At 51.2% G+C, this 26,126-nt stretch overlaps 4 protein-coding genes and 1 pseudogene across 15 annotated transcripts; 2 read left to right on the plus strand and 3 right to left on the minus strand.

The window, feature by feature from the left end:
* Positions 1-650: 650 nt before the first annotated feature.
* Positions 651-1,450, minus strand: LOC108097330 (annotated as a pseudogene).
* On the minus strand, positions 1,241-5,988 carry LOC108097329 (regulator of telomere elongation helicase 1 homolog). Of its 5 annotated transcripts, none has more exons than XM_017199556.2 (8): positions 4,865-5,988; positions 4,204-4,742; positions 3,463-4,126; positions 3,261-3,403; positions 2,802-2,931; positions 2,510-2,719; positions 2,218-2,450; positions 1,241-2,012 (listed from the first exon to the last, which is right to left on the minus strand). In XM_017199556.2, exons 1-7 carry the CDS (start codon positions 5,909-5,911, stop codon positions 2,226-2,228), a joined length of 2,958 nt encoding a protein of 985 aa, XP_017055045.1. In that variant the 5' UTR covers positions 5,912-5,988; the 3' UTR covers positions 1,241-2,012; positions 2,218-2,225. The 5 variants fall into 5 exon arrangements, with proteins under 5 accessions (XP_017055045.1, XP_017055042.1, XP_017055044.1 ...); XM_017199553.1 differs by having other exon boundaries at positions 1,352-1,455; XM_017199555.1 differs by lacking the exon at positions 1,241-2,012 and having other exon boundaries at positions 2,096-2,450.
* A 664-nt stretch (positions 5,989-6,652) lies between these two features.
* Positions 6,653-14,759, plus strand: LOC108097097 (integrator complex subunit 6). 6 transcript variants are annotated; one of them, XM_017199155.2, is made up of 3 exons: positions 6,653-6,824; positions 8,864-9,205; positions 9,493-14,759. In XM_017199155.2, the coding sequence occupies exon 3, from the start codon at positions 9,538-9,540 to the stop codon at positions 13,504-13,506; it is 3,969 nt and encodes a 1,322-aa protein (XP_017054644.1). In that variant the 5' UTR covers positions 6,653-6,824; positions 8,864-9,205; positions 9,493-9,537; the 3' UTR covers positions 13,507-14,759. The 6 variants fall into 6 exon arrangements, with proteins under 6 accessions (XP_017054644.1, XP_017054645.1, XP_017054647.1 ...); XM_017199156.2 differs by having other exon boundaries at positions 6,653-6,818; XM_017199158.2 differs by having other exon boundaries at positions 6,653-6,796.
* Positions 14,760-15,611: 852 nt separating this feature from the next.
* Positions 15,612-25,457, plus strand: LOC108097101 (sorting nexin-27). 3 transcript variants are annotated; one of them, XM_017199167.2, is made up of 6 exons: positions 15,612-16,418; positions 23,805-23,907; positions 23,975-24,057; positions 24,125-24,960; positions 25,029-25,207; positions 25,270-25,457. In XM_017199167.2, exons 1-6 carry the CDS (start codon positions 16,108-16,110, stop codon positions 25,336-25,338), a joined length of 1,581 nt encoding a protein of 526 aa, XP_017054656.1. In that variant the 5' UTR covers positions 15,612-16,107; the 3' UTR covers positions 25,339-25,457. The 3 variants fall into 3 exon arrangements, with proteins under 3 accessions (XP_017054656.1, XP_017054657.1, XP_017054658.1); XM_017199168.2 differs by lacking the exon at positions 15,612-16,418 and adding an exon at positions 23,055-23,074; XM_017199169.2 differs by lacking the exon at positions 15,612-16,418 and adding an exon at positions 23,625-23,701.
* On the minus strand, positions 17,752-23,067 carry LOC108097102. Its single transcript, XM_017199171.2, is given in 2 exon segments — positions 17,752-18,471; positions 18,614-23,067. Coding segments are annotated over 2 exon segments (1,446 nt in total). The 5' UTR covers positions 19,579-23,067; the 3' UTR covers positions 17,752-17,990.
* Positions 25,458-26,126: the final 669 nt, after the last annotated feature.

The following is a 26,126-nucleotide window of genomic DNA, read 5'->3' on the forward strand; positions in this document are numbered from 1 at the left end:
TTTAATTTATATAATTTAACCCCTTTCCAAAGTTGTTAAATATTGCTTTGCTGAAAAATAGCCAAAGCCCAGCACAGTATACATAAGTTTATAGCTTTTTACATTTTTTCCCCAATGAACAGCATTATTTGTTTAACTTAAAAGTTTAAAATTTTAAAATTGGAATGGAATTATTTTATATGAATTTACTGACCAGGCGGCGACCTCATCGACGGCATAAACTCCGGCGGACTGATCGCCGTGGAGCAGCTGATCCGCGAGCAGTTCGGGGTATTCATGTACAACGACGGCAAGGGCCAGGTGATCAACCGGGCGGAGTTCCTGCGCTGGAAGTACCGCGACCACACCGAGGTGACCATCCCCATCGAGGCGTCGCTGTCCATCCACGATCCGCTGGGCATGTGGGAGAACCACAAGGCCTGCTGGCAGATGCAGTAACGCCGCTCACCCTCGCCTGCAAGCTGGGACGAGCGGAGGTCTTCCGCGAGATGTTGGAGCTCTCCGGCCGCGAGTTCTGGCGGTACAGCAACATCACCTGCTCGGGATATCCTTCTGCCGGATGGGAGGACCAGTGAGTATCATTATACATATAACATTTTATTTATATTTATTTTATAATTTATTTATATTTATAATTTTAACAAAAATACTAATTCCATCACAATTACTTTTTTCCCCTGTTACGATTTCCATTAACTGGATAAATAAGATTGGAACTCCGCTCTGTTTATCATCCTGAATGGAACAAAGCCGGAACATCTGGACATGTTGGATGGCGGCATCATCCAGCGCTTGCTGGAGGAGAAGTGGATGACGTTCGCGCAGAACCAGTTCCTGAAACGCCTCCTCATCCTGTCCACCCATCTGCTGTGGCTCTCCGTGTCGGTTTACCTGCGACCCGCCCACAATGGCGAGGTCGAGGGGAAAGACTCCGAGGGATCCGATTCGTCGGCAGCCGCTCTGCCGGACTTGGAGGCGGGCGACGGAGGCGATGGCGACGGTGGCGACTACAATGCTCATAGAATCGCTTGGTACGGGTCTTCTCCACGAAGTCAATGAGAAGGATCAGGGGAGTGTAGTTCTGGAGGTGCATCAACAGCTCGCGATCGGTGTAAAGATAGCGACCGCCTCTTACGGTCAGCAGGCTCATGTTGCTAGACAGTTGTTGCTGATGTTGTTGATGTTGCTGCTGTTGATGCTGCTGTTGCTGCTGTTGATGCTGCTGTTGCTGCTGTTGATGTTGGAGTTGCTGATGCTGCTGCTGCTACTGCTGATGCTGCTGATGCTGCTGCTGCTGCTACTGCTGATGCTGGTGCTGCTGTTGCTGCTGCTGGTGGTGATGATGAATGACGCCGGTGGCTGGGGTAGGAGTTCCGGTGGTCGATGCAACCTGGCCGGGCATGGCGACCACAATGCCCGTCTGCTTCTGGCAGCCAATCTCCTCCACCATGTGCGCTGCGATGACGACAAAATGCAATTAAGGCAAGTGGCTTAACTAGGCCAAGGTTGCTGCGTGGGCTGAACGGGGCACCACCCACCCTTGTTACTTGTTGCAAATGGAAATGCAAACTGGAAGGGCGGAGGCAGGTGCAATGAGTCCAACTTACTGCGTGCCCCAAACTAAGCGGCGGATGGATCAGCAGGTCTGGGCTTGGTCCGGGGGCTCGGCTCTTGCCCCAAAAGCTCTATAGCTACAGCTCTATGGCTACAGCCATCTGATCCGGCAGCTCTGCGTGCGTGCCGTGCGCCTTGGACGATTGTTGCCACACGAGTGCCTTCCCAAGTCCGAAGTCGGAGCGCTTTCACTGCACTCGGTCTCTTTTTCGGACTCGGACTCGGTGCAAAAAACGATGGGGATGTGGACTGTGCACAAAGGAGCTCGGCCCGTTTGACAATGACCTTATTGGATGCGCTGTGCGCTGCCTGCAGTTCGCAGATTTGTTGCCAAGCCTGCTGTCCACTGCCAACTCGAAATGGTTATTTAAAAAAATGCCAAGCATGTCCCCTACAAGCTATATAAACAACGATACTTTTATAAATAACACATTTCTTTCAAAATAATGGAAGTTAAGTTTTAAAAAAATTCTGGCGCGAATGCAGTACCAACATTTAATCTTTATATATATTTAGTAATTAAAAAATTGCATGGTAAAAAAAACAAAGTACAGCCAGGCTTATATGAGAGAGGATAATTTTTTGAAATGGTCAACACATTACCTTACGAACTATCTGACTTTCTCGTGTTTGGCCAGCCGCAGATCGAACTCGGCCTTGTGTTCATTCTTGAGATATCTCCGCATCCCGACGAGCATGTAGCGCATCTTGGGCGCGGCAAGCACCTCCAAGAGCACACTCATCAGCGCCTGGAAGCTCTCGACGCTGCCGCTTTTGTACTCCAACAGAGCCTTTCCGAAGCGGCGAAACTGATCCTGGCTAACCAAGCTGCGCAGCTGTAACACAAGTTGTGGGAATAACAACTAAAAAGAATACATTCCTCGGATTGTCCTACCTCTCGCAGGAAATCGGTCCTGGACTCGGGCGCCTCCTTTGCCTGCGAACTACTAGGCTCCACCTTGATATTCTCCACCAATTTGTACCGTTTTTTGGCCACCTGGCTGGAACTTTCCGGCGGAGTCGGGGAGCTGCGCTCCCTCTTGTGAATCTTCACCAGCCCAGTGGAATCATTTTTGCTTGCCGTGCAGCAATTGAAATCAATACTCTGAAAGGAGAATATTTTCCTGAGCATCTGAGCATCGAAAATCGTGCGAAGTAAAGCAGATTTGTGGGAAACTAGTGTTTACCGAAACATTTGAGTCGAGGCGACTCATAAAGTCCATGGCATTGGGCGCCGAGCCGCCCAGTTTTCGTCCAGCGGCACTGGCATAATCGGCGGCAGTCCATGTCTTTATGGAATTGGCCATCTCCACTTTACTACAAAATGAAAAAATTAATAATACAGCCAACACAACAAAGGCCAATTCAATTCAAAATGTAGTTTTTAGCAAATATTTTGGAACCACTTACGAAAATAAATGGTGCCAGAAATTGACTTATCTGAGTTAAATTCTGTATACGCCCGCGGTAAAATTCGAATTTCACATTATGACTGGGACAAACAAAACTTGACCATTGTGTTTTCGCGACCGAATTAGTCAAGGTTCCCTATAAAGTTTTTGATTTTTATATTGAACTGCTTCGACACTATGAGATAATAACTTAAAATCCAAAAACGAAAATGCTGACAATAAAAGTCTACATACATAGCAGTTTCATTGGCTTCTTTAAAGGTGCTACTGGAGCCAGGCTCCCTTTTAATTTTGGGAATGGCGCCCAAGGGCTCATCAGCGATCTTGCAAACCGTCTCCAAAGGTGGATCCGACTCCCGCTCCTCAGGCTGTTTCATCTGTGGGTATTAAGGACTTTGATAACAACCAAGAGAATGGTGCAATTCCAGAGTCTCACGTTGGCCTCGGCGTTCTTGAAGAACTGGCGCAGCTCCCTGACGATGGGTCCGAAGGGTGAGCACTGCGGCCGGTCGCCCAGGTGACCGCGAATCCATTTTGACAGCTGCTGCACCTGGGAGGCGTCCTTGAACCGCGAATCGCAGAGAAGAATAGCGCCGTAGTCGTTGCGATGCCGGATCACACGACCGATAGCCTGATTCACGGCCCGCGTCGCGTCCAGGTTGTACCACTCCTGGCCACTTAATAGCTGGTTTTCGCGCGTCCGGTTCGTCTCCAGGTAGCGGCGTTTCAGTATCACCTTGGGATCTTTCAGGGGCGGAAAAGGCAGGCCTGTGATAATCACCGCCCGACCATTTCGGTCGGCAAAGTCCAGGCCTTCGGAGACTTTTCCCCTACAAACGGCCATGAAAACAGCGCCCTTGGAATCGCGAATCGCCTGGTAGAACTCCTCCATCGTACTGGTGAACTGCTCCTTGCCGCGCGGCTCGAGGAAAATAGGTTTTTTGCTCGAGATGTCCGCCCACAATCCACTCGCCTGCCACGCGTCCACGCACTTGTTCAGCATGGGATACGACGGAAAGAAGACCAGGAGGCCGTCGGGCACTATCCGCGACACATTCAGGATCGTCTGTCCCAAGGAGCTGATGTACTTCGGATTATCACTGCAGGAGGGTGGCGAAAAGGATTAGAAGTCGCTATCAATTTGGTGTATCAAAGCTCTGGCGCGAGCAATGCTTACCGGTTCGCGTAGTTAGATATCAACTGCTGACGATCGGGTCCGGTGCCAATGATCTTCACGTACACCTGCGACTGGTCAACAATGTGCGGGTTCTCCAGGTGCTGGGCCACTGGTATCGCCAGCTCCGCGATCAGCGGCTTAAGTGGCGCCAGCGTGCCGCTGGTAAGAATGACACTGCGCACCTGCGTGTTGAGCAGCTGCTCCATGCCGAAACCAGGATTGAAGCACCAGAAGTTCACGATTTTAGCCGCCTTATTCGAACCGATAGAAGTGGTTCCTTTGCTAAGCCAGCCCTGCTGCTTGGCACCCTGCTGCTTTGGCTGTCCCTTATTGGGCTCCTCCACCTGGACGTGCACTTTGAAGCTGGCGTAGACCTTGCTCATCATCTCCATCTTGTTGCCAAACACAATGGTCAGCAGGTCGCTGAGCATGGTGAAAGTGCCGCCCTTGCGGATACTCATCTGCTGGGAGGCCACCATGAGGTACTGCACCAACTTATCCAGCAGAGACACTATCGTGGCACAGTTCCCATGCGTGAACTGAAAAGGGCGGGAAGTCATATCGATGTTCTATCAAGGTAGTGCTTAGCACACAGCTAACATGAGACTAAGAGACACATTGAGAGCTTTGTATGTGTAGTTGCCTTAGTTGCCAGCCTTACATTTGCCTTGCCGAGCAGCTCGTACATCATGGAGGCCGGAAAAGTGGTGCCCTCCGCAGTGTTATCCACTACGATGGCATCTATGGCCTTCTCCAGCTCCAGCAGCATCTCCTTGAGCAGCGTGAGGTCGTCTAGGGTGAAGTCCTTTGGCTCATCGCCGCCCATGTCCTGCGACTCGCCGCTGGCAAACACTTTCATCACGTGCGTGACATCCTCGATGGCCATGGCCACATCGGAGGACCTGATCTGCACCGAAGCGGACTCCTCGCAGATCTTCTCGATATTGTGAGCCTCATCCAGAATAACAATGGTATTCCCCAGCTCGATCTTATTGGCCTTGCGAGCCTTGGGATCGAGTAGGTAATTGTAAGGCATGAAGGTGATGTCCGCCTGGGCAACCAATTCTCGCGAAGCAAAGTAGGGACAAACCTTCAGGCGCTGGCCCACCTTGACCAGGTCCTCGATGTCCATTATGGTGGGACCCCGCAAGTCCGGATGATCCTTCCGCGACTCTACGCGCATTTGGAACGAACAGGTCTTCGAGTGCACCCGCAGCTTGCACATGTTCGTCTTGTTTGAGTTGCCCTGCTCCCTCATGACCTCGGGATGGATGCACAGCTGATCCCGGGAGCCCAGGACCACGGATCGCATGTTGGCGTAGGCCGTTCTCTTGAGCTCCCTCATGGCTTGGCCCAGTTGCGAATGAGTTCGGGATGCGTAGATGACCTTGGGTACGCCCCAGTTATTGGCACGGCCTACGGTCTTCGCTAACTCCGATAGATCCCCGCCAGGCGTATCATTTTGACCCGGCAAGTCGCTCTTCTCCATCTTGAGCATCTGCTGCTGCTGCTCGGACTGGCGGGTGCGAATCCAGGCAAGGGACGAACAGAGCAGACTTAGCGTTTTACCCGTCCCAGTCGGAGACTCCAGGACTCCGTTTGTGCCGTCTCGGAGGCACTGGATCACCTTTTCCATGTACGCCCGCTGCACCGGGTACGGCTCAAAAGGAAAATGCACCGGGATGCCGGCGATCAAGCTTTCCGGCATATTTGCGATTCCCGACAATTCCCGCCTTTATTTTTGTGAATTTTTGATCGCTCAAGGCGGTCTACAATTGTGGTCGATGACGATAGGCGCGGGAACGATAAGAACCTATCGAGAAAGCAAATAGCTCAATCATAGCTTCGAACCAAAAAACTGCTGTTCTGAGGCCATAACTTTTCGAAATGTGATGAAATTTTAAATATATTTTTTTATAACACTCAATAAGAAACTGCGCTTAAATTGTTTTTACGTTGGAGAAGGTCGATTTTTCGCCCTTCTTCATTTCAAATTTTTTAAGGATTCCGGAGGTTTCCAGCAATGTGGCTCAAAACTGCTTCTCTAAAGCCCATAACTTTTGTAATTTTGATCCGATTCGAAATGGCAAAACTGCATTTAAATTTTTCATTTTGGTGAAGGTCGAGATTTTGACCCATTTTCTATCTGATTTTTACAGGTTTTCAATTGTATTAAATATTTTTGTAGTTTACAGAATAGTAATACAGATTCCATAACTTTGACAATTTGAACCTCATTGCAAAATAGCTTACCCAATCGTTTGTTATTAAATTATTGAATAAATTGCGATACAATTTTTAATTTTTGGGTACAAGTTTTCTGAAATGTGCATGCGATTCGCGGGGGCCTGGCAACCCTGCAAATTCCTTTCAAATTCAGCCCCACCCGGGCCTCAAACCTGGTTGAGGAAGAAGGTTGTGTACGTAAAGCGGATTTTTCGCAGATCTCGGGCTGGTCGCTGGGGCGTTCGGCAGCTGGCAACACTTGGCCAAGTCATTCGAATTTTGAGAACTGGTGGAGCTGAATTGCTCGGAAAAGACCCGAAACCGAGAGGAAGAAAAAGCGGCAGCGGACGACGGCAACGCAGCAACGGTGACGAGGCGCGCGAGTGTGTGTGCGTGTAAGCAGAAATTCTGCCACTAGCGAGAGCGAGATGGCATCAGCGACGGTCGTTCGGTCGGTCCGACCGTCAGTCGTTCTCTCGCACCTCGGCGGCGGAAAGAGAGCCCCACATACTCTCGCTATGACCCCGTGTGTGCTTGTGTGTGTGTTTGTGTGCGTTCTCTCGAGGTGGTGATAAATTTCGTTGGCAGAGTAAAAATATAGCAAAGTAAAAAGTATAGCAGTGAATCGTAAATAATTGCAATTATGGAGTGGAGACGATGCTTTTAATGTCAGTGCGTTTCTTTGTTTTTTTTTTCCGGAATCCCTCGCTCCAGGTGCTGTCGGTGTAGTGTGTTAGAGTGTCCTCGTTTTAATTGTAAATCCAAAAAATGTTTAAAGTGGCCATGCGATCCTGACAAGTTAAACTATCCGCATGGCTTTTGAAATTCAAGGGCTTTGGCGGGCAGTCGATACGTGTGTAGAGCAACTCTGGCGATAACGATTGCTTGACGATAGCTCGGCTGCACTAATCAGCATTATCACATGCAAATTAAGGTCATCCAAACGAAAATGACCACCCATCAATGCCTGTCTGGCTCCCCGTGGTTGTGCACCCTTCACCAGCCCCTTTCCGGCGAACACACAGAACACTCTGCTTATCGCCTTTTTATGTGCCGTGCTTTGGCAACCCTGGCGCTGCAGCTGCATAAGTGGATTCCTACGAAGAGCCGTGTCTTATTCTGCCCCAAACAGCAATTTACAGATATTATTGAGTCTTAAAAACTCGATTTCTTAAAGTGCTCGACCCCATCGCCTTTTTTGAAGCGCGTGTGAGTTGTGTGTGAGGCATCGAACACAATAGGCTGACTTGTCCCCGCAGCCACCCTCACTACCACCCACACGGGTAGACGAGTTGCCAGACCAGCGATAAACCACATGGCACATAGTTTAATCCCAGAAATTGCAAGTTTTCCTACACATTTTAAAGCAGCATTGAAAAAAAAAATTTTAGATCCGTGGTATTAATCACTTGGTAAATGTGCGGACATTTGCTCAGCGCGTCGAGAGTTTGTTTGTTTGTGTGTGTGTGTGTGTGAGCGTATGCATATCCATATCCATTGGTGTGTTTGCGCTCTTATTCAAATAGACATTCAATGTTTTGCACTTTAAATCCAAGTTAATAACATCTCGCCTGGTAGTTGCACCTTCCCAGTGGTCCCAATTCCGAGCGTAAGGACATGGGATAGCTAAGTGATCGTTAATTTTATCCCGGCTTTGCTTAATCGCATTTCTGGCATCTCCCTCTCTTTTGGTTGTTATCAGAGATGCTGATTGGCCGCGCTCTTGTCGAACATAAACTCACGATCGTGAGGAATACAATTTTGAGATCGATATACCTTTTGGTAACCTTTTTCGCAATCATAAAACGAGAAAACTGGTTTAATGGTTTTCCTAGGAAAATAGAAAACCTTTTAAGCGTTTTATGATAAAAAAAACACGCTTTTAAATTTCTGTCAATTAAGCTGTAAAACATCGAGTATGCACAATTTACATAATTTTTTGTTTAATGTTGAAGTTTCGGGCACGAGCCTAATCTACCTGTCTCACGCGCCCATCTCCGGGCGACGCCAACAGAGCGTAGTGGTGGCACCAGCGTCGAGTGAATGACTCCGTAGTGGGGCATCAATAGAAAGAGAAGGAGAAAAAGGCATAGGCGAATTAGAAGGAGCAAGGGCGAGACGAGGAGTGATGGCCAGTAAGTGGAGTGGATGTGGATTTGTGTCAAAGCGATTTGTTCACCCTAAATATTTACGGAACCTCTGGGAATTTAATTTAATTTTGCTGTTTAATTAGCACTTGCTTTTATACACTGTGTATAACATTTTTGTGTGATAGCAGTGATTACGCAGTTCCATTATCTATCCATATTTATATATGTACACATTTCCCTTTAGGCGATTGTGCACAGTGCGTATGCGCAACCTATTGATATCAAACAACCAGTTGCATGGCCATTTCTTTACCGTTTCGTACCATTTTTATTTCCACTTTCAGTTCATTGTTGTTGTTCATCCAGTCCAAATGTCAACTGTTTCACGCAACATGTACCATAAAAGCGGAACAGCGAAACGCAGAAAAAGAGCAAATCGATCAAGCCCAGGACAACAACAAAACAAACAAGGAAATCTAGAGAATCTGCAGCAAAAACAACAGAAAAAAGCAGAGGAAGAGCACTGCTAACAACGTAAACAAAATTTAACTCACACTTACACAAGAAGGTAGAGCAACAACAACAACAACAAAAGTGAGAATACTAGAAGAAAAAGAGCAACGGAAGAATAAGGAGAAAGTGCAGCTGAGCTCAGTGAGGAGAGAAGATAACCGATAAAAGATAAAGTAAGCACAGCTTGAATATATAAAAAAATATCAAAAGCAATTTTTATTTAATTAAAAAAAATACTTTTTTTTTCACAAACCTCAATTTGAATGACCGATCTTAGATATTTGGCATTAACAATTTTACTGATAACTTTTGGGAATCACAAAACATTTTTCCTTAAAAATAATTTACATTATGTTGAAGAACGTTTTTTTTTTTAATTTAATTCATTACACATGCACCACTAGCTTAAGATAAATATGAAATTGATTTCTAACACTGAAACTTTCTATATTTTGTCAAGGATTACAGGGCGGGTGGTGGATAGAAAGCAGGACAAACCGCCGCCATGACAATCATACTCTTCCTGGTGGACACCTCCTCGTCCATGTGTCAGAAGGCGTATGTGAACGGGGTGCAGAAGACGTATCTGGACATTGCCAAGGGCGCCGTGGAGACCTTCCTCAAATACCGCCAGCGGACGCAGGACTGCCTGGGGGACCGCTACATGCTGCTCACCTTCGAGGAGCCGCCGGCCAATGTGAAGGCAGGCTGGAAGGAGAACCACGCGACGTTCATGAACGAGCTGAAGAACCTGCAGAGCCACGGACTCACCTCCATGGGCGAGTCCCTGCGCAACGCCTTCGACCTCCTGAACCTGAACCGGATGCAGTCGGGCATCGACACGTACGGACAGGGCAGGTGCCCCTTCTACCTGGAGCCGTCCGTCATAATCGTGATCACGGATGGCGGGCGGTACTCGTACCGGAACGGGGTTCACCAGGAGATCATACTGCCGCTAAGCAACCAAATACCCGGCACCAAGTTCACCAAGGAGCCCTTTCGCTGGGACCAGCGGCTCTTCTCGCTGGTCCTGCGGATGCCGGGCAACAAGATCGACGAGCGGGTGGACGGCAAGGTGCCCCACGACGACTCCCCGATCGAGCGGATGTGCGAGGTGACGGGCGGCCGGTCCTATCGAGTCCGAAGCCACTACGTGCTCAACCAGTGCATCGAGAGCCTCGTGCAGAAGGTGCAGCCGGGAGTGGTGCTGCAGTTCGAGCCTCTGCTCCCCAAGGAGGCGGCCGTCAGTGGCGCAACAGGCGGCGGGGCTGCGGGAACGGGCTCGATATCCCTATCCGGCGCCTCCCTGGCCTCCGGGACGGATCCCCCGCCCGACATCGTTTTCCAGCCGGTGAAGAAGATGATCTACGTGCAGAAGCACATCACGCAGAAGACCTTCCCCATCGGCTACTGGCCGCTGCCGGAGCCCTACTGGCCGGACTCGAAGGCGATCACACTGCCGCCGCGCGACGCTCACCCCAAGCTGAAGATCCTGACGCCGGCCATGGACGAGCCGCAGCTGGTGCGCAGCTTCCCCGTGGACAAGTACGAGATCGAGGGCTGTCCGCTGACGCTCCAGATCCTCAACAAGCGCGAGATGAACAAGTGCTGGCAGGTGATCGTGACCAACGGGATGCACGGGTTCGAGCTGCCCTTTGGCTATTTGAAGGCGGCGCCGAACTTCTCGCAGGTCCACCTCTACGTCCTGGCCTACAACTACCCGGCGCTCCTGCCCATTCTGCACGACCTCATCCACAAGTACAACATGAGTCCGCCGAACGACCTGATGTACAGGTTCAACGCCTACGTGCGCTCGATCCCGCCCTACTACTGCCCGTTCCTGCGCAAGGCGCTGGTCAACATCAACGTGCCGTACCAGCTGCTGCAGTTCCTGCTGCCGGAGAACGTGGACAACTACCTGTCGCCGACGATCGCCAACCAGCTGAAGCACATCAAGAACACGGCCAAGCAGGACCAGGAGAACCTCTGCCTGAAGGTGTACAAGCAGCTGAAGCAGCCCAAGCCCCCCTACCGCCAGGTGGAGACGGCCAAGCTCTGCACGGGGGCGGCGCTGCGGCGCGACCTGGTGCGCCATCCGCTGCTGCGGGACACGTTCGCCAAGCTGCACGCGGAGATAGAGCCCGTGGAGAACTACACGATCGTGGTGCCCCAGCTGACGCACCAGTCGTCCGCCAAGACGTACCGCAACCCCTTCGACATACCGCGCCGGGACCTGGTGGAGGAGATAGCCAGGATGCGCGAGACCTTCCTGCGACCCGCCTCCCTGGTGGCCAAGGACTCGGGCCACTGCCTGCCCATCGCCGAGATGGGCAACTACCAGGAGTACCTCAAGAACAAGGATAATCCGCTGCGCGAGATCGAGCCAACCAATGTGCGGCAGCACATGTTCGGCAACCCCTACAAGAAGGACAAGCACATGGTGATGGTGGACGAGGCGGATCTGAGCGATGTGGCCCCGATGAAGTCGCCGAATGGCAACGGACCGGGCGGAGCGCCCCCGGGACCGCCTCCTGGATCGGGCTCGCCCACTGGAGCGGGACCCTCGTCGCCGGGATCCGCGCCGGGCGGAAGCGCGGGGCCCGGCATGTCCGGAATGGGCGGCGGAATGTCTGGGCTCATGCTCGGCTCCGGCGGCAGTGGCGGCTCCTCCAAGAAGCTCGACGGCACGTCCAGGGGGCGAAAGAGAAAGGCCGGACCGCTGCCCCGAGGGTTCGAGTTTCGCCGCATGTCCACGGACTTCCGGCCGTCCTGCTCCAGCGTCGTGTCCTCCACGACGGGCAGTGGGCCGAGATCCCCGTTGCCGGGGGCCGCGTCGTCCGTCGCTGGCTGCGACTCCTCCTCTGCAGGAGGCGACGCCAGCTCCAGCTCCAGCTGCTTCGACGAGGACACCAATAGCAACAGCAGTTTCGTGAGCTCCACGTCGGAAGCCTCCTCGAGTGACTCCGGGATGGCCATGTCGCACACGGACCGCCTGGGCATTGCCTTCGACTTCAACGAGGAGGAGACCAGCGACCAGGACACGCCGCTCAACGGCTACGTGCACAACTTCATCAACGGGATCAGCGATGACTCGGCCGCGGGGGAAACGGATGCGGTTCCAGGCGGCGTTTTAGTACCGGGAGCGTCCGCTGCCAACGAGCCGCCTGCTGGAGCGCCGGTGGTGGTGGCGGCAGCGCCAGTGACGTCACTGATCCAGGCCAGCAATGGCGGAGACGTTTGCTCCGCCGCCGCTGCCAGCGAAACTGGTGGAACCAGCTCGAGCAGCGCTTCGTCGGGAGTGCTCTACGTGCCGCTCAACGGGCTGACCACCCATGCCGCCTACAGCAGCAATCTTGGCGTCCTTAGTTCGCCGCTGGACAGCCTGAGCTCCTTGGGTGGAGCGGCAGGAGCAGCAGGAACGTCGGGAACGGCAGGAGGGGGAGGAGCGGCATTGCTTAGTGGCGGCAAGCCGGGCACGCTGCCGCTGGCCAATGGCTATGGACACGCACACAGCTCAGCGATCTCGCCACCCTCGCCGTTGTCCTTGGTGCCTCCGTCGCCGCTGGGAGCAGGTGCAGGAGCAGGTGCGCCCGCAGTCGGCTCCACGGGCCTGTCGAGCAGCTCCGCCTACTTCAGCCACAACGACATCAACGACGCCTCGGAGATCTCGCGGATACTGCAGACCTGCCACAACGGGACGAGCAGCAGCTCCTCGGGCGGATCCGGCGCGGTCAACAGCAACTTGAATGGCAACGGCAGCTCGGAGAGCGGCGGCACCTCGTCCGACGACCACGCCTTGCTGGGCGTCAACAGCTTCGACGCCTTGAAGCGCACCGCGGGACTGGTGGGCGGCACTGCGGCGGGCAATCCCCACTACTACTGGGCCAGTGGCCTCAACCACCACCACAACAACAGTAACAGCAGCAGCAATAGCAACAGCAGCAGCAGCAACAGCAGTGGCGCGGGAACAGCGGCTGGCTCTGGCTCTGGCTCGGTCCCGGCGACTGGCAACAACCTACACTTGAACCTTAACCACCGGGCGCACAACAACAGCAGCCCCTGCAAGCTGGAGGGCAAGGGCAGCTCCAGCTGCGGCTCCTCGCCGACGCACAACAACGGGGAGGCGAACTCGCCGAGTCTATCGCTGCCCCACATCCTCAGCGAGGAGCAGCGCGAGGCGGCCCGGCTGCACAACGTGGAGCTGCGACTGCAGATCTTCCGGGACATCCGGCGACCCGGACGCGACTACAGCCAGCTGTTGGAGCACATGAACCTGGTCAAGGGCGACCACGAGATGCAGTCCGACTTCGTGGAGATGTGCATCGGGGAGTCGCTGCGCTTCCGCCGGCACCGCATGGTGTCCAGCATCCAGGAGTGGTGGGACCGCAAGCAGCAGTTGCAGGGAGGAGTCGCTGCTGGTCCCGCCCTGCCAGCTGGTGGCCAGCCCGCGGAGCAGGCCGTCGCCAAGAGTTAACGATGGCTCATGTGGTACCACTGAGCCCGCGGGGTCATCAGAACCATCTGTCTGTGATGTCAACGAAACGAAATCGAGGGAGGAGGGAGCAGCCGCAGCAGCAGCAGCAGCAGCCGCAGCAACCACTGCAGTTACTGCAGTCAAGAGTTCTCGTCAATTTTCAGTATACTGTAAATAAATGCCGGGACGGCCCTCACAGCTTCTGGATCGGGATCAACGCTGGGAGATATAGCCACTATATCTATATCTGTATCGCACACCAAGCCAACCAGCAACAATAATCAACAACAAAACCAACAAGCAGCAACAATTCTAAAGCAGAGCGATCGCCACATTTTTGGGGTCGATCCTCGGTAATTAAGGAAACTAGTAGTTTTTGTAGGCCGCTCGGAGGAGTCAAGTCCACTCACCAGTCAGCCCGCTGGTATCCATGTAATTGTACTATATATAAATACTTAAGCTAGCTGGTAGTCAACGATAACGTCTAAGGAAAAATAGCGAAAAGATTTTGTAGAAGCCGTTTCAGTTGTATTTTTTTCTACCTAGTGATACATATACTATATTTTTCTTTTGTACAACCAAGAACTTAGGAAATATTTTAAATAGACCTTTATTGGTAACAGTGTATATTGTATGTGTATAAACGAAAGGGAATGTTTAGGAAAAGCTTGAGCTTATTGAGCCTCACATTTTAGCCAATTTTTGTTGGATCTGTTTCGAGAAAACGTAAAAAATGCAAAACTACACATGTATTTATAAATATAAATATATTTAGGCAATAAATATGTATATAAATATGTATATGTACAGATATATACGTATATTTATTGCCTAAACTTGGTCGGCGTTATATTATCTTAAATAATCGTATTATTTCTTTTTTTTTTTTAATCTTATGTAACGTAAATTTAATTTAATAAGAAAATTGTGAGCGCATAGGTTAAAGAACAATAATTTTTGAAAGGCAGGCAAAACAATAAGAAAAACGAACCGATTGTTATATTTTTTACGTGTATGTTTGTATGCATGGCCTGTGAGCAATTGAGTAATAACAAAAGGAGGAAACGTGTACTAGTAGTTAGGCGCAGGACAGTGATTTTTAAACTGCTTCAGGATTAAATAATTATGTACAATTTATAGTATGCGTATCTAACAAATTTCATAAGACATCAGACAACAAAAACAGTGAGCAGCAGCAAAACAAACGGAAAACGATGCGAAATCAAACGAAAATAAAAAGAGGAACCATTGCACTCCGTCATTATGTGTTGGGGGGAATATCTGCCAATGATTCGAAGCACCCCCATTCCTTTCCCCAAAGCGTTGGCGACCATCATCCATCTTTAAATGACCCCTTTTTTTATGCTCGTCCCAAACCCTCTTATGAACCACTTCTTGACTACCTGAATTTGAGTAGTAAGTCGATTGGTAGAATGGGAAGTACTCCAGAGTTTTTTTTTTTTCTTAAGAAACCTGATTTCTTAATAATAATAATTAATATTAATAAAAATTTTTTCAAAGGGTTTATTAAATTTCCTCAAAGTGCAATCCCTCAATCGTCCGTTACAACATATGTACATAAAGCGGAGCTTTTACTGCTCATGTTCAGGTTGGTCGAGCTGCATAGTGGACAGTACTAGATAACTTAAATACATCTTTAAAATGTTTTTAAATACATAATTATGTTTTGTCGATTGTTTTGTTTGCTTATTGTTATTGTTTACTCTCACAGAGTCGTTCGTCACGCTTTTAAATGTTAAGGAATTTCTGTTAGGGAACAGGCCAATCTGATGTTCCAACCAATATTTCGTCGGGTTGAGGGAACGGCTTAGCCGACAAGCTTGAACAAAATTGAATTTTAGTATTTATCGTCAGATTTCTCATTAAAGAACTACATACCTTTTTGGAAAACTTAAAATCATTATAACAGTGACAAAACTATGTGGCACTGTTAAAAATTCGTTGATTTCTAGCTCTTCTTTATGTGAGTACGTGAAAGGCTAGCCGAGTTTCAATCCACGATTTGCCGGTGCAGAAACAGGCTTTGTAGGGAAAAATTAGGCAACCCAGTAAATCAGGATTTTGGGCTTGGCCTGGGCTGGTCGACGACCGTTTGGCAACACTGTTTCGGATTTTCGACGACAAAACAAAAAGCGGCTAAATTGCGCACAATTACGGGCAAATTAATGAACATCATTCGACAGGGACTAAACGCAAGCTTAAATGCGCGGCGCGGAAAGACAGGCGGAGATTTAAATAAAACACAAACCTATTTTTTTTCGGTGGGTGCGCGTGTGTGAGAGCGAACGAGGAACGGAGTTTCGAAGGAGAAGCGGTGCGAAAGAGGAGGAGAAAAAGTAAAAGTGGCGGTGCCTGTCTCTATACGCGTGTGTGTGTCAGTTGTGTGATCCGAAAAGAAGTTGCAGAAAACATTACGCAAAAGCAAAGCGGGGAATAACCACAACAAAAGATATTGTGCAAAAAACGGAGTGGAAGGGGAGGCGAAGTCGAGGGGAGCAGAGGTGTGAGTGAGGGGAAGAGGAAGGGGAGAGGAGCCCCCTCCGAGCCCTTGAGTGCGAGCGAGTAAGAACGACCGGCGCAATGAGCATCGTTGGCGAAAACCACCCTCTCCCACCTCAACCCCCAGCGAGCACAGTGGTGTCCGCTCCAGCAGGAGGGGGCGTCCTGGGCGTCGGCGTGGGTGTAACCACCGCAAACGGACCCCGTGTCGTCACCATTTACAAAACAGAAACGGGGTTCGGATTTAATGTGCGCGGTCAGGTTTCCGAAGGGGGTCAGCTGCGCTCGATCAATGGCGAGCTATACGCCCCCCTTCAACACGTGAGCGCCGTCCTTGAAAATGGAGCCGCCGAAAAGGCGGGCATCAAAAAAGGCGACCGCATTCTGGAGGTGTAAGTATTGTCCTCGCTTTGTAATTAAATAACTCTTTAGAGCACTGTAAGCTCAGAATTATTATTCATCACTGTTACGAAATAAGTATGTAAAAATGTAAGCTTGGCCACTCGTTAAAAGCATTTGACCCCCGGTGCATATTAAAAACATCGAAAGCAGTGAGCTGAACTTCGAAAAGAAATCGGTAGAATAAGCTTTTTGAGCTAAAGTCTTGCAGTATTTGTTTTTTGGAGTCCTCAGGGGTTAAGTAGGTTAAGTAGTTAACCATACGAGGAGCTTGCATGTCCAACCTCTGACCTCGTTGAGCTTCACTGGGTAAGGGAATTGGGATTCAAGTCATAGGTGGGAGTTATCGTACAGTGGGTTGTAAAAGCCGGGAACATCACTAACTGCCTTTGCATTTCAGGTTTCAGGCTTTGAGACAAATGTAATGATTATTACTTTAATTTGTAAGCATCTTCTTTTGCCATTTCATAAGATAGAATCAGCAATTGTGCCTTTTTTATTGTATTGTATTGTATTTTTGTACATACTATATGTACGTATGTTCTCTTGATTGGCATAATATTATGACACACACACGGATACTTATGCGAACACTATCGCACACAGGCTAATTAAAATGTTCACTTGTATTTATTTTATATTTGTTTTTCTTTCTTCCAAGCTGGTCTTTGTCTCTCGTCTCTTTCGCTCTCTTTCTAACTAAGCTTTTGTTAAGAGTCTAAACATTTTAGTTCCAGTACCCTTAATCAATGCGCATCTCCTCTCCTTTTCTCCCCTCTCTTTCGTTAATAAACAAGCTGAATTCAGAGAACTGCGAATAAGTGATTACTGTAAAACTCCAACATGTTCATGATATCAAACATTTTAGCCACATAAGAGGTTTCGCTGCCGCAGATAGAGCAATAGGGGCAGGTTTACTCCCCTTCTTGCACATGACAGCCTTGTTTGAGATGATATTCAATTAATAAGCCACCTAACTATTTTCGTCGTATTCTCTTCGGCTACGCAAAGCTGGAAAGTGTTCCACACTTTTCCACGTTGTCACGTGCAAAGAAGAAGAGCGGGGAAAGGGAGTGGGGCGGGCGTTGTCCGTTATGCGGCTTGTTGCTGCTGTTTGTAGTTCCCCTTGTTTCATTATCAGCGAGAACAACAACAACATTATATATAATTCGGCTGCGCGTGAGTTAACAAAAGCAGGGGCGCAAGCAAAAATAACGAAAAAGCGCAAACTGCAGAGGGCAAGCGAAAAGCAAACGAATTTGCATGTGCGCTCATCCTGCTTCGAAGTTCGAACCACTTTGAAAGTGAAATGAAAGGCTGGCCTTATCTGGGAGTCGTATTCTTCCCATTGGGCACTGGTACCTGTGCTTTTTAATTTGAGTTTGAAAAACATTTTGTCAGCTTTGGCAGATTGATGTGCTTATCACCACTAGATGAGTCTAGTCCACAGCTCCTGAGTGTTTTTGCGGGGCGTTCCTCTCGCTTCGCTGGCCATCGACCACGCCCATGAATTTGATATCGGCCACCTCAGTCGCAGAACCCCATTGCTCTCCATGCTCGGGTGGCTATCGAAGTTTCCTGGACCACCAGTACCGCAGCAGCGACCACCAGCTCTGCGGCAAGTCGTGCGCCGTGGCCAGATCGAGGGGCGTCTGCCGCCAGAGCGTGGGTGCATCGTTGCACAGACTCCCGTTGCACCGCACGCAGTAGGGATCGTTGGCGGAGCACTCCGGCACCTCCCCTGCGCAGCCCCGCACCGTGTAGATCCCGTCCAGCCTGCTGAGCACCGTGCTCACGCACAGCTCCGTGGGACTGGAGCAGTTGCTCGTGGTCATCGCCGAGGGCAGGTCCATGGCCGCGCAGTCCGCGTCCTGGTCCTGGGCATTGCAGCGGTAGCAGCTCCGCACGGAGAAGCGGTTGCAGGAGTCGGCATCCCGGCACAGCTGGCAGCTCTCGCCGAGAGCAGCAGGAGCAAAGTCCGCGTCCGCACAGCCCCGTCGCAGGAAGGTGTCTGCACAAGGGAAGAAGTTGGTGGTTACAAGGGCACTTGGAAAGGAGGATTACTAGGAGTACAAGTACATATCAGTGCGGTGATTGCACCCCCCGATTTGGTTTGGCGATTGAAACTCTCGCAAGCGACGGTTTATCGATCGATGCAACCACGTTTTATTTGGAAAAGAGCCTCCACTGGCTCGGAGCCTAACCTTGCTCGCAGGAGTAGCAGGCCGCAGTGCCCGGGGCGCACTTCTCCGTGGGCAGGTTGCGACCCGCCCGGCAACCCGGGTCCGCGGTGGAGTTGCAGGCCGCGCAGACTATGTCCTGGCAGCCGGCGTTGCACAACTCCCCGTGGCACTCGCTGAGCTCCCCGGTGGGGTAGAAGCCCATCGTCGTGGAGCAGCCCCGCTGCAGGACCTCCGTCTGGGTGTTCCGGTAGCTGAAGCAGTTCTCCCGGTGCCCGTACATCACCTTGTTCACGCAGTGGGCCACGGATGCGTTGCTCAGCGCGCACTGCGGGAGCTCCTCCGGCGCCTCCTGGGGGTCCTGGTCCCGCAGGCAGTCCGGGTTCGGGGCCAGCCGGCTGTGGGTGCACTGGAGGCAGCGCGACTCCGTCACGGTCCGCTCCACGTTGCACCCGTTGTAGTTGCACTTGAGGCACACGTGCGGGCAGGTGGTCGGCAGGTTGGTGTACTCGCAGCCGCGCTGGGTGTTGGACAGGTGGAGCACGTTCGTGTAGCAGCGGTCGTCCTCCCGGTAGACCGGACACGGGAGCAGGTACTGCGGCTTGTTGGCCACGTCGATGCACTCGGACCCGCTGCACTGGTAGCACCGCAGGCGGTCCGTGGGATAGACGTGCCGGTTGCACAGACTCGTGTTGCACCTGTCGCAGGGGGCGGCACAGTAGCCATTGGGATAGAGGCGGGCCAGGCAGCCGCGGCGCGTCAGTCCCGCCGATATCGAGGTGACGCACTCGTCGCCCTGCTGCAGGCAGTCCTCCACCTCCAGCTGCTGACCCGGTCGGGTGGCACACTCCGCGTTCTCGGCGGAGTCGCAGGCGTAGCACTCCAGGGCGTTGGCCACGGCCAGTCCGAGGATGAGCAGTCCGAGCGCTGCGGGGAGAAGCCACTGCGAAGCCAATGTTCCTCTCTTGGCCATCGTTCAATCGGTTCCGAGTTGCTGTTCAGACTGGCGGACAAAGAACTGGCCAAGAGCTGGCTAAGAATAATGCAGGCTACACTGCGATTAGATTGGCTTCTCAATCTCAAGTGGATCTTGGGTGGCTCTGACTGCGCGGCGAAGTTTTCGAGTGGATATATCTCTGATGGTTGGGAAGGCGGTGCAGATTAGAGGGGAGTGCCACTGGTTCTGTCCTAAAGCAAACCGAACTGGATGGAAAGAAGAGTTGCATGAGTTCCGCGTCTCGTAGGAAATACTAGAAGAATTGAAATCCACAAATCCCACAAATTCCACAAATTCACACTCCCACTTAGCTAATCAAATTGAATCAAGAAATTCCTTGGACAATTTGTGTAGGGTCTGCTGACTACTCACATACTCGTGTATGGAACCCAATTCGTTTCAACGAGAAAATGGGCCATCAATTGCTTATTTGCTAAGGCACTCGCGTAGTTTTCGGCCAGAGAACAATCGGGACTTTGTCCATTTTAAAGTGAAACGGATTTGGCCAACTGACTGGAAGCAGATGTCGACCCAAGGGGTAATCCCAAAAAACGCTAGATGACCTCACGAACCCTTTGAAGCCGCCTTCTGAGCCACGAAGCTGGGAAGCAGAATGGATATCCCCGAATGGATACTTGTGGGTGGATGACATAATCTAGGACTTCATGGACCACTGACGGTCTCTTCAGCCATCTCCCGTCTTCCGTCTTCCGTCTGCACCTTTTGTGCGACTCTGTGGCACTTGGCCACCTCGCAGTCCACTCAACATTGTACATTGTACAGTGTACATGGTCGTGGGCGGAATTAGATCAATGGGGATTAGTACTTCCAGTTTGCGTTCCGTTTCGCTTTCTTGGAGGTTCTCGTTAAAAGCGTCCATGCCAAAACAAATGCACCCACATAAGCAGAAGCATTAAGAAGGTATCTGAAAAGCAGCACTAAGAAAGAAAACAGGAAAATGTGAGGGTGCTTCCGCTTTCCGTTCCTTCGAACGTGACATTCATTCGCATGCAGATTTGCTTTGAGTGAGAAGAGTTTCTGCGAAAGGCAAAACGCTGTCCAAAATCCAGAGTCCCTAGGAAAAGGCAGCCTCCCTCAACAGGTTGCTTTGCCTATTTGGTTTTCTTCTGATTTAATTGACACCTAAAGATCCTTCTTAGTTCCTGATCCGGAAATCTCCTTCATGTTTCCCTTCAAATCTATCTAAATATCTACCCTCAAATTAACGAAACAAACAATTCAAAGTTCATCTTCCCGGGCTTGAATAAAATTGAGTGTTTAACGTCTTCACACACGCAAGTGCCAGACAATTTTCCAACTCAAACTTGCCACATGAGGTGGATGGATGTTGTTGTGGTGTGTGGCTTGAGTTATTGAAGGGTCATTAGCTGATAAACGTCTTTGTCCAGCCATATGACAGCCCATTACCCACAACAGGAGTAGTGGGTGCCACACAAAGACCTGGGTGATACCCAAAAGTTCGTTGAAACTAGTCTTCGGCATTAACAAGTTATCTGGGAGTCCATCTAGGTAAGGTCTGATCTTGAAAGTATTGTACAATATGGAATAGGTCACTTGAAAGGCGGGTTCAGCAACTTCTAGAGGAGGCCAGTAATTCAGTGGCTACAGTAATGGGTATCCTTAAATCGGGACTTCAGTTCTTGTGTGCTCCCTCGAATTTTTGTTTGCGGTTTCGGTTCTGTGTCAATGTTGTTGCTGTTGCTGTTGCTGTTGGTTTGTGGCATATGCCCCGACAATAATCAATAGATTTGCGTCACTGGATGGACGGCCAATGGATGGGGGAGTCCAATGTGGTCGTCGTTGTTGCGACTTTGTTGCCCGTTGCCTGGCTCTGGCTGGCTGGCTGGCTGGCTGGCTGGTTGGTTGGTTGGCTGGCCCACATTTCCGCATTTCCTAGAGCCACGAGACTTCGGTGGCGGTTTCAGGTTTTCATGTTTTCAGGTTTCACTTTTTGGTTTCGTTCGGACTAAGACAGAAATAAACACGACGGACGGAAAGCACGGGGGTTGCTGCCGTCGAGTGGGGAAAACACATCAAACAGAAACTGAAACAGAAACAGAAACGAAAATTAAGCGGTGGAAGGACACTTGTTAAGCACTCGTGTCAAGTCCTCCACCGGACGGACTCCTGTTGGGCTTAATTAATTTTCGATTTCCATTCCCGCTAATGGAATTACATTTTAGTTGGCAGCGAGTACGTGTCCCAGGTAAATTAAAAGCAAACATCGAACGCAGACATTGAACAATGCCGGCTGCGAGTTCCGGGGGATAAGTACGAGCACAGATTTCGCGCTCCACATTCCCTGCCTATTTTTAGATATTGAACCACTATTTCCATTCTATTTATTGCGTATATGCGAATTATCTTTTCATTCTGGCCGCAACTTTTGCAAATCTGTACGTAAACAGTTGGTCGCTTTGCTATTTGCTCGTCGGTGGCTTGCCCAAATTAAACAATTGCATTCTCCGCAATGTTCATGTGGGCACAACGCAGGAAAGTTGTCCAATTAGGGCGGAGGGCCAGCTTGCCATAGACAATCGCGAGTAGGCATTGGCCAACATGAGTTCAGAGATATCCCTGGTGTTTGCAGAAGAGCAAAGGAACAGGAGCGGAGAAGCAGCTTGCTTTTCGGGTCAGGGGATCCGGGATTGCATCTATTGAATCCCACAAAGCCATTCAGTCTTGACCAGCTCACCCACTTAAGCTGTTTCGCGGGAAGACTTCGACAAAAGACGCGGAACAATCAATGGACATCCAAATGGTAGTCGCCAACAAGACAAATTTGCCGCATATTGTCGAACACAATTAGGAGGGAAAGGCATTTGCATTCGCATTCGCATTCGCATTCGCATTCGCCTATAAATAAATGCACAACACAGAAAGCTTGTGTTTCTCTCTCGGCCTTTTCTGCATTTGTGAGTTTCGTCTCGTTTTTAACTATTTCTGCCGAGTGACTGGGCTCGCTGGCAAACTGGCAAACTGGTTTCCGGAGTAGCGTCTTGGTCTCAGTTTCAGTTTCAGTCTCCTGCAGCTCTCCCCCTCCTCTTCCTCTTCCTCTCTACCCTCTCCTCTTATCGGCCACTATAATGCTGCTATATGCTGTGTTGTGTGGAATGCCTGGTCCCCGATTTCCGACATGTCGCTATGTGAGTCACGCTGGGCTCTCTGGAGCTTTGCGAGCTTCAGAATGCCTCAGAATGCTTCAGAATGCTCCGGAGTGCGTCACGTTGATAGCTGCTGCGATTTGCTTACTTTACTCTACTTACTTACTTGTGCGGTGCAGCACGGATGGCAAATGGCAAATTGCAATGTCAGACAACTCAAGGGAAGAGGAGGAACTGGAGGAGTGGAGGAACTGGAGGAGGTGCACGCGGGTGGACTCTGCGCTTATCACAGGCCTTTCCATTTGTTGTTCGCCTTTATTGCTATCAAATTGATTTCACTTAATGGGGTTTGTATAATGACATTTGCTGTCGTTCCCTTTGACTTCGAGGTCTGCTCAACGCACAGTAGTAACTACTCAACTGCATTTAATACACATTTCTTTGTGTAGTTATTCAATCAATGCATTTATAATCGCCGAATGATGGTGTTCCGTCGCTGGCCTTTTATCTTATCTTCTCCTCGGTCCCTCGTTTGACGTTTGTCGACCTTCAGTTCCGTTCGAGAGCTTCGATCGCTGCGATCGCTGCGATCCTAGATAGGTACGACCCGTGTACTACGCGTATGCAGCACTCGACGCGGTTCCATCTTGACCCGAATCGAATCGGATTGAGTGGAGCGGCCTCCTTATCAACGCTCCTCCGCTTCTCCGATGGCGGTGCATCCACCCGTTATCGGCGCTATCTGCGGATCCGCGGATCCGCTTCCCACTGCCATTGTTTTCGCTTAAATTGATCTGTGGTCGCAGGCAACGCCCTTAATTCGCCAGTGGCGATCGCCCAGAACCGAGCGACTCACTCCCCGACTCCTCCGCTCCACTCTGCCCACTGTCCACTAACCACTATCCACTCGGAATGCTGCCCTTCCACTCGATCCAGTTTGCGCAGCTGACTGCCCTGGAGAAACGCTGCCACCGGTGCGGTCCTCCCATTCGATTCCTCCTCCTCTTCCGATCGGATCGGTGTCCCGTGTCCAGGAACAAAGTCTCACGAATGCTCTCCGTTCCGTTTCCCTTGCAGAAATGGCGTCAGCGTGGAGGGAGCCACCCACAAACAGGTGGTGGACCTGATCAAATCCGGCGGGGACTGCCTTACTCTGACGGTGATATCAGTGACTCAGCAGGTGAGTGCCTTCTCGTCTTAAAGGAGCTTCTGACCGCCATTAATCCGTTCCCATGTGCCCCATGTAGGAAGCCGACCGACTGGAGCCGCAGGAGGACCAGAGCGGCTACTCCTACATCGACTACTCGGACAAGCGCTCGCTGCCCATCAGGTGGGTCCCTCCTCCTCCGACACCCTCCAATCTCGTCTGACCTCCTCCCATCTACTCTCCTCCGCAGCATACCCGACTACGGGATCGTGAACAGGAACGGCGAGCGGTACATCGTGTTCAACATCCACATGGCCGGCAGGCAGCTGTGCTCGCGCCGCTACAGGGAGTTCGCCAACCTGCACTCGCTGCTGCGCAAGGAGTTCTCCGGGTTCAACTTCCCCAAGCTGCCCGGCAAGTGGCCCTTCCAGCTGAGCGAGCAGCAGCTGGACACGCGCCGCCGCGGGCTGGAGCAGTACCTGGAGAAGGTGTGCGCCGTGCGGGTGATCGCCGAGAGCGACGCCGTGCAGGACTTCCTCACCGACACCGAGGACGACATCTCCGCCTCGCCGGTGGACATCAAGGTGATGCTGCCCGACCACGAGGTGAGCACCGTGTCCGTGAAGAAGTCCTCCAACGCGCAGGTGGTGTGGGAGATCCTGGTGCAGCGCGCCAACCTCACCGCCTACACGCAGCAGTACTTCTACCTGTTCGAGATCGTCGAGTACAACTTCGAGCGGAAGCTGCAGCCGCACGAGATCCCCCATCAGCTGTACGTGCAGAACTACAGCACCGCCTCCTCCACCTGCCTCTGCGTCCGCCGCTGGCTCTTCTCGGTGGCCAAGGAGCTGACCCTGCCGGACGGCGAGCAGGCCGGCCGGTTCATCTTCTTCCAGGCGGTCGACGAGGTGAACCGCGGCAACATCCGCGCCGACGGCCGCCTCTACGAGCTGAAGGCGCTGCAGGACGCCAAGAAGGCCGGCGACTACCTGGCCTTGGCCCGCACACTGCCCGGGTACGGGGACGTCGTCTTCCCCCACTGCTCCTGTGATAGTCGCAAGGAGGGGCACGTGGTGCCCGCCGTAGGTGAGTCCTCTGTCCTCTGGCATTGGCTATCCCCCGCCTTACCTCTCTCTCACTTACTTTCACGGCAGGAATGAAGAGCTTTCGACTGCACGCCTGCCGTGAGGACGGCTCGCTGGAGGCGCAGATGGTCGAGCTGACCTGGGACAGCATCACGCGCTCCGAGAGCGACGAGGAGTCCATGTCGTTCTGCTTTCAGTACAATCGTCCAGACAAGCCGGCTCGTTGGGTCAAGGTCTACACGCCATATGTATGTCTAATGTGATTCGTGGTACAAGTGACAACACTAACGGAGTTTTCCCCCTTCCGCAGCACGCATTCCTCGCGGACTGCTTCGACCGGATCATGGAGGAGCGCAAGTGGGACGACAGCGGCGACTAGGGAAGGCGGACGGCAGCGCAGGAGCAGAGGGAGCAGCAGCGGCGGCGGCGACGGCAGCAGGAGGCACAGACCATGCAGACCAGGCAGACGAGGCAACCGAGGCAGACCAGCACCCAGCACAGAGCAAGCATCACCATCACCAGGCGGGCCGAGGCATTGCACATTGTTCGTTAGTCGGTCATTGCATCCCCTCCATTGCATCGACCTGTCCGCTCCCTGTCCTTCGGCTGCTCGGTTTCGGGGCTCCGGACTGTGTGGATTCGGGTTCGGGTTCGGGCTCGTGCCTGCCACTGCCTCACCCTTGCTGTGAAGTACACCCGGCACTGATATATATATACATATACGTTTATATGATTTTACATTGACAAGCAATTGCCATCGCCTCGGCTCCCGAGGTGGTCTGCTCCACTGGTCGGTCGGAGTCGAAGTTGGAGTTGGAGAATGCTGCCATGGCAGCGAGGATGTTTCAGATGCTTTCGGCACTTAGCACATAGAGCAACACAGGCACCAATTTAGATCAAGCAGAACCGACGATTCTCATGCAGTATATATATATCTATGAATATATATGTGCACCACTCACAGACAAGCATACATTACGAACCACAAATACTTATAGATCAATATATTTAAGACCACCTCAGCGTAATATTTAATTCAGACTTACACCTACCCGAATTGCTCCCTTTTTTGTATATTTTGCTCATAGGAAAGACAGAAGACAGAAAACAGATGAAAAGCTAGAGGAGATCTTTGAAAAGTAAAATCTTGTAAAAAGTCAATTTTAA

The sequence above is a fragment of the Drosophila ficusphila genome, unplaced genomic scaffold (genome assembly GCF_018152265.1).
Source record: "Drosophila ficusphila isolate 14025-0441.05 unplaced genomic scaffold, ASM1815226v1 contig_198, whole genome shotgun sequence".
Classification (NCBI taxonomy): Eukaryota; Metazoa; Arthropoda; class Insecta; order Diptera; family Drosophilidae; genus Drosophila; species Drosophila ficusphila.

Coding starts and splice junctions, on each gene's coding strand:
- LOC108097329 (XM_017199556.2), bottom strand. CDS start 5,911: ATGCCGGAAAGCTTGATCGCCGGCATCCCGGTGCATTTTCCTTTTGAG. Junction 4,127..4,203: donor ATATCTAACTACGCGAACCG/GTAAGCATTGCT, acceptor ACCCTCCTGCAG/TGATAATCCGAAGTACATCA. Junction 2,932..3,260: donor GAAGCCAATGAAACTGCTAT/GTATGTAGACTT, acceptor TTCATTTTGTAG/TAAAGTGGAGATGGCCAATT.
- LOC108097097 (XM_017199155.2), top strand. CDS start 9,538: ATGACAATCATACTCTTCCTGGTGGACACCTCCTCGTCCATGTGTCAG.
- LOC108097101 (XM_017199167.2), top strand. CDS start 16,108: ATGAGCATCGTTGGCGAAAACCACCCTCTCCCACCTCAACCCCCAGCG. Junction 24,058..24,124: donor AAGCGCTCGCTGCCCATCAG/GTGGGTCCCTCC, acceptor TCTCCTCCGCAG/CATACCCGACTACGGGATCG. Junction 25,208..25,269: donor TCAAGGTCTACACGCCATAT/GTATGTCTAATG, acceptor CCCCTTCCGCAG/CACGCATTCCTCGCGGACTG.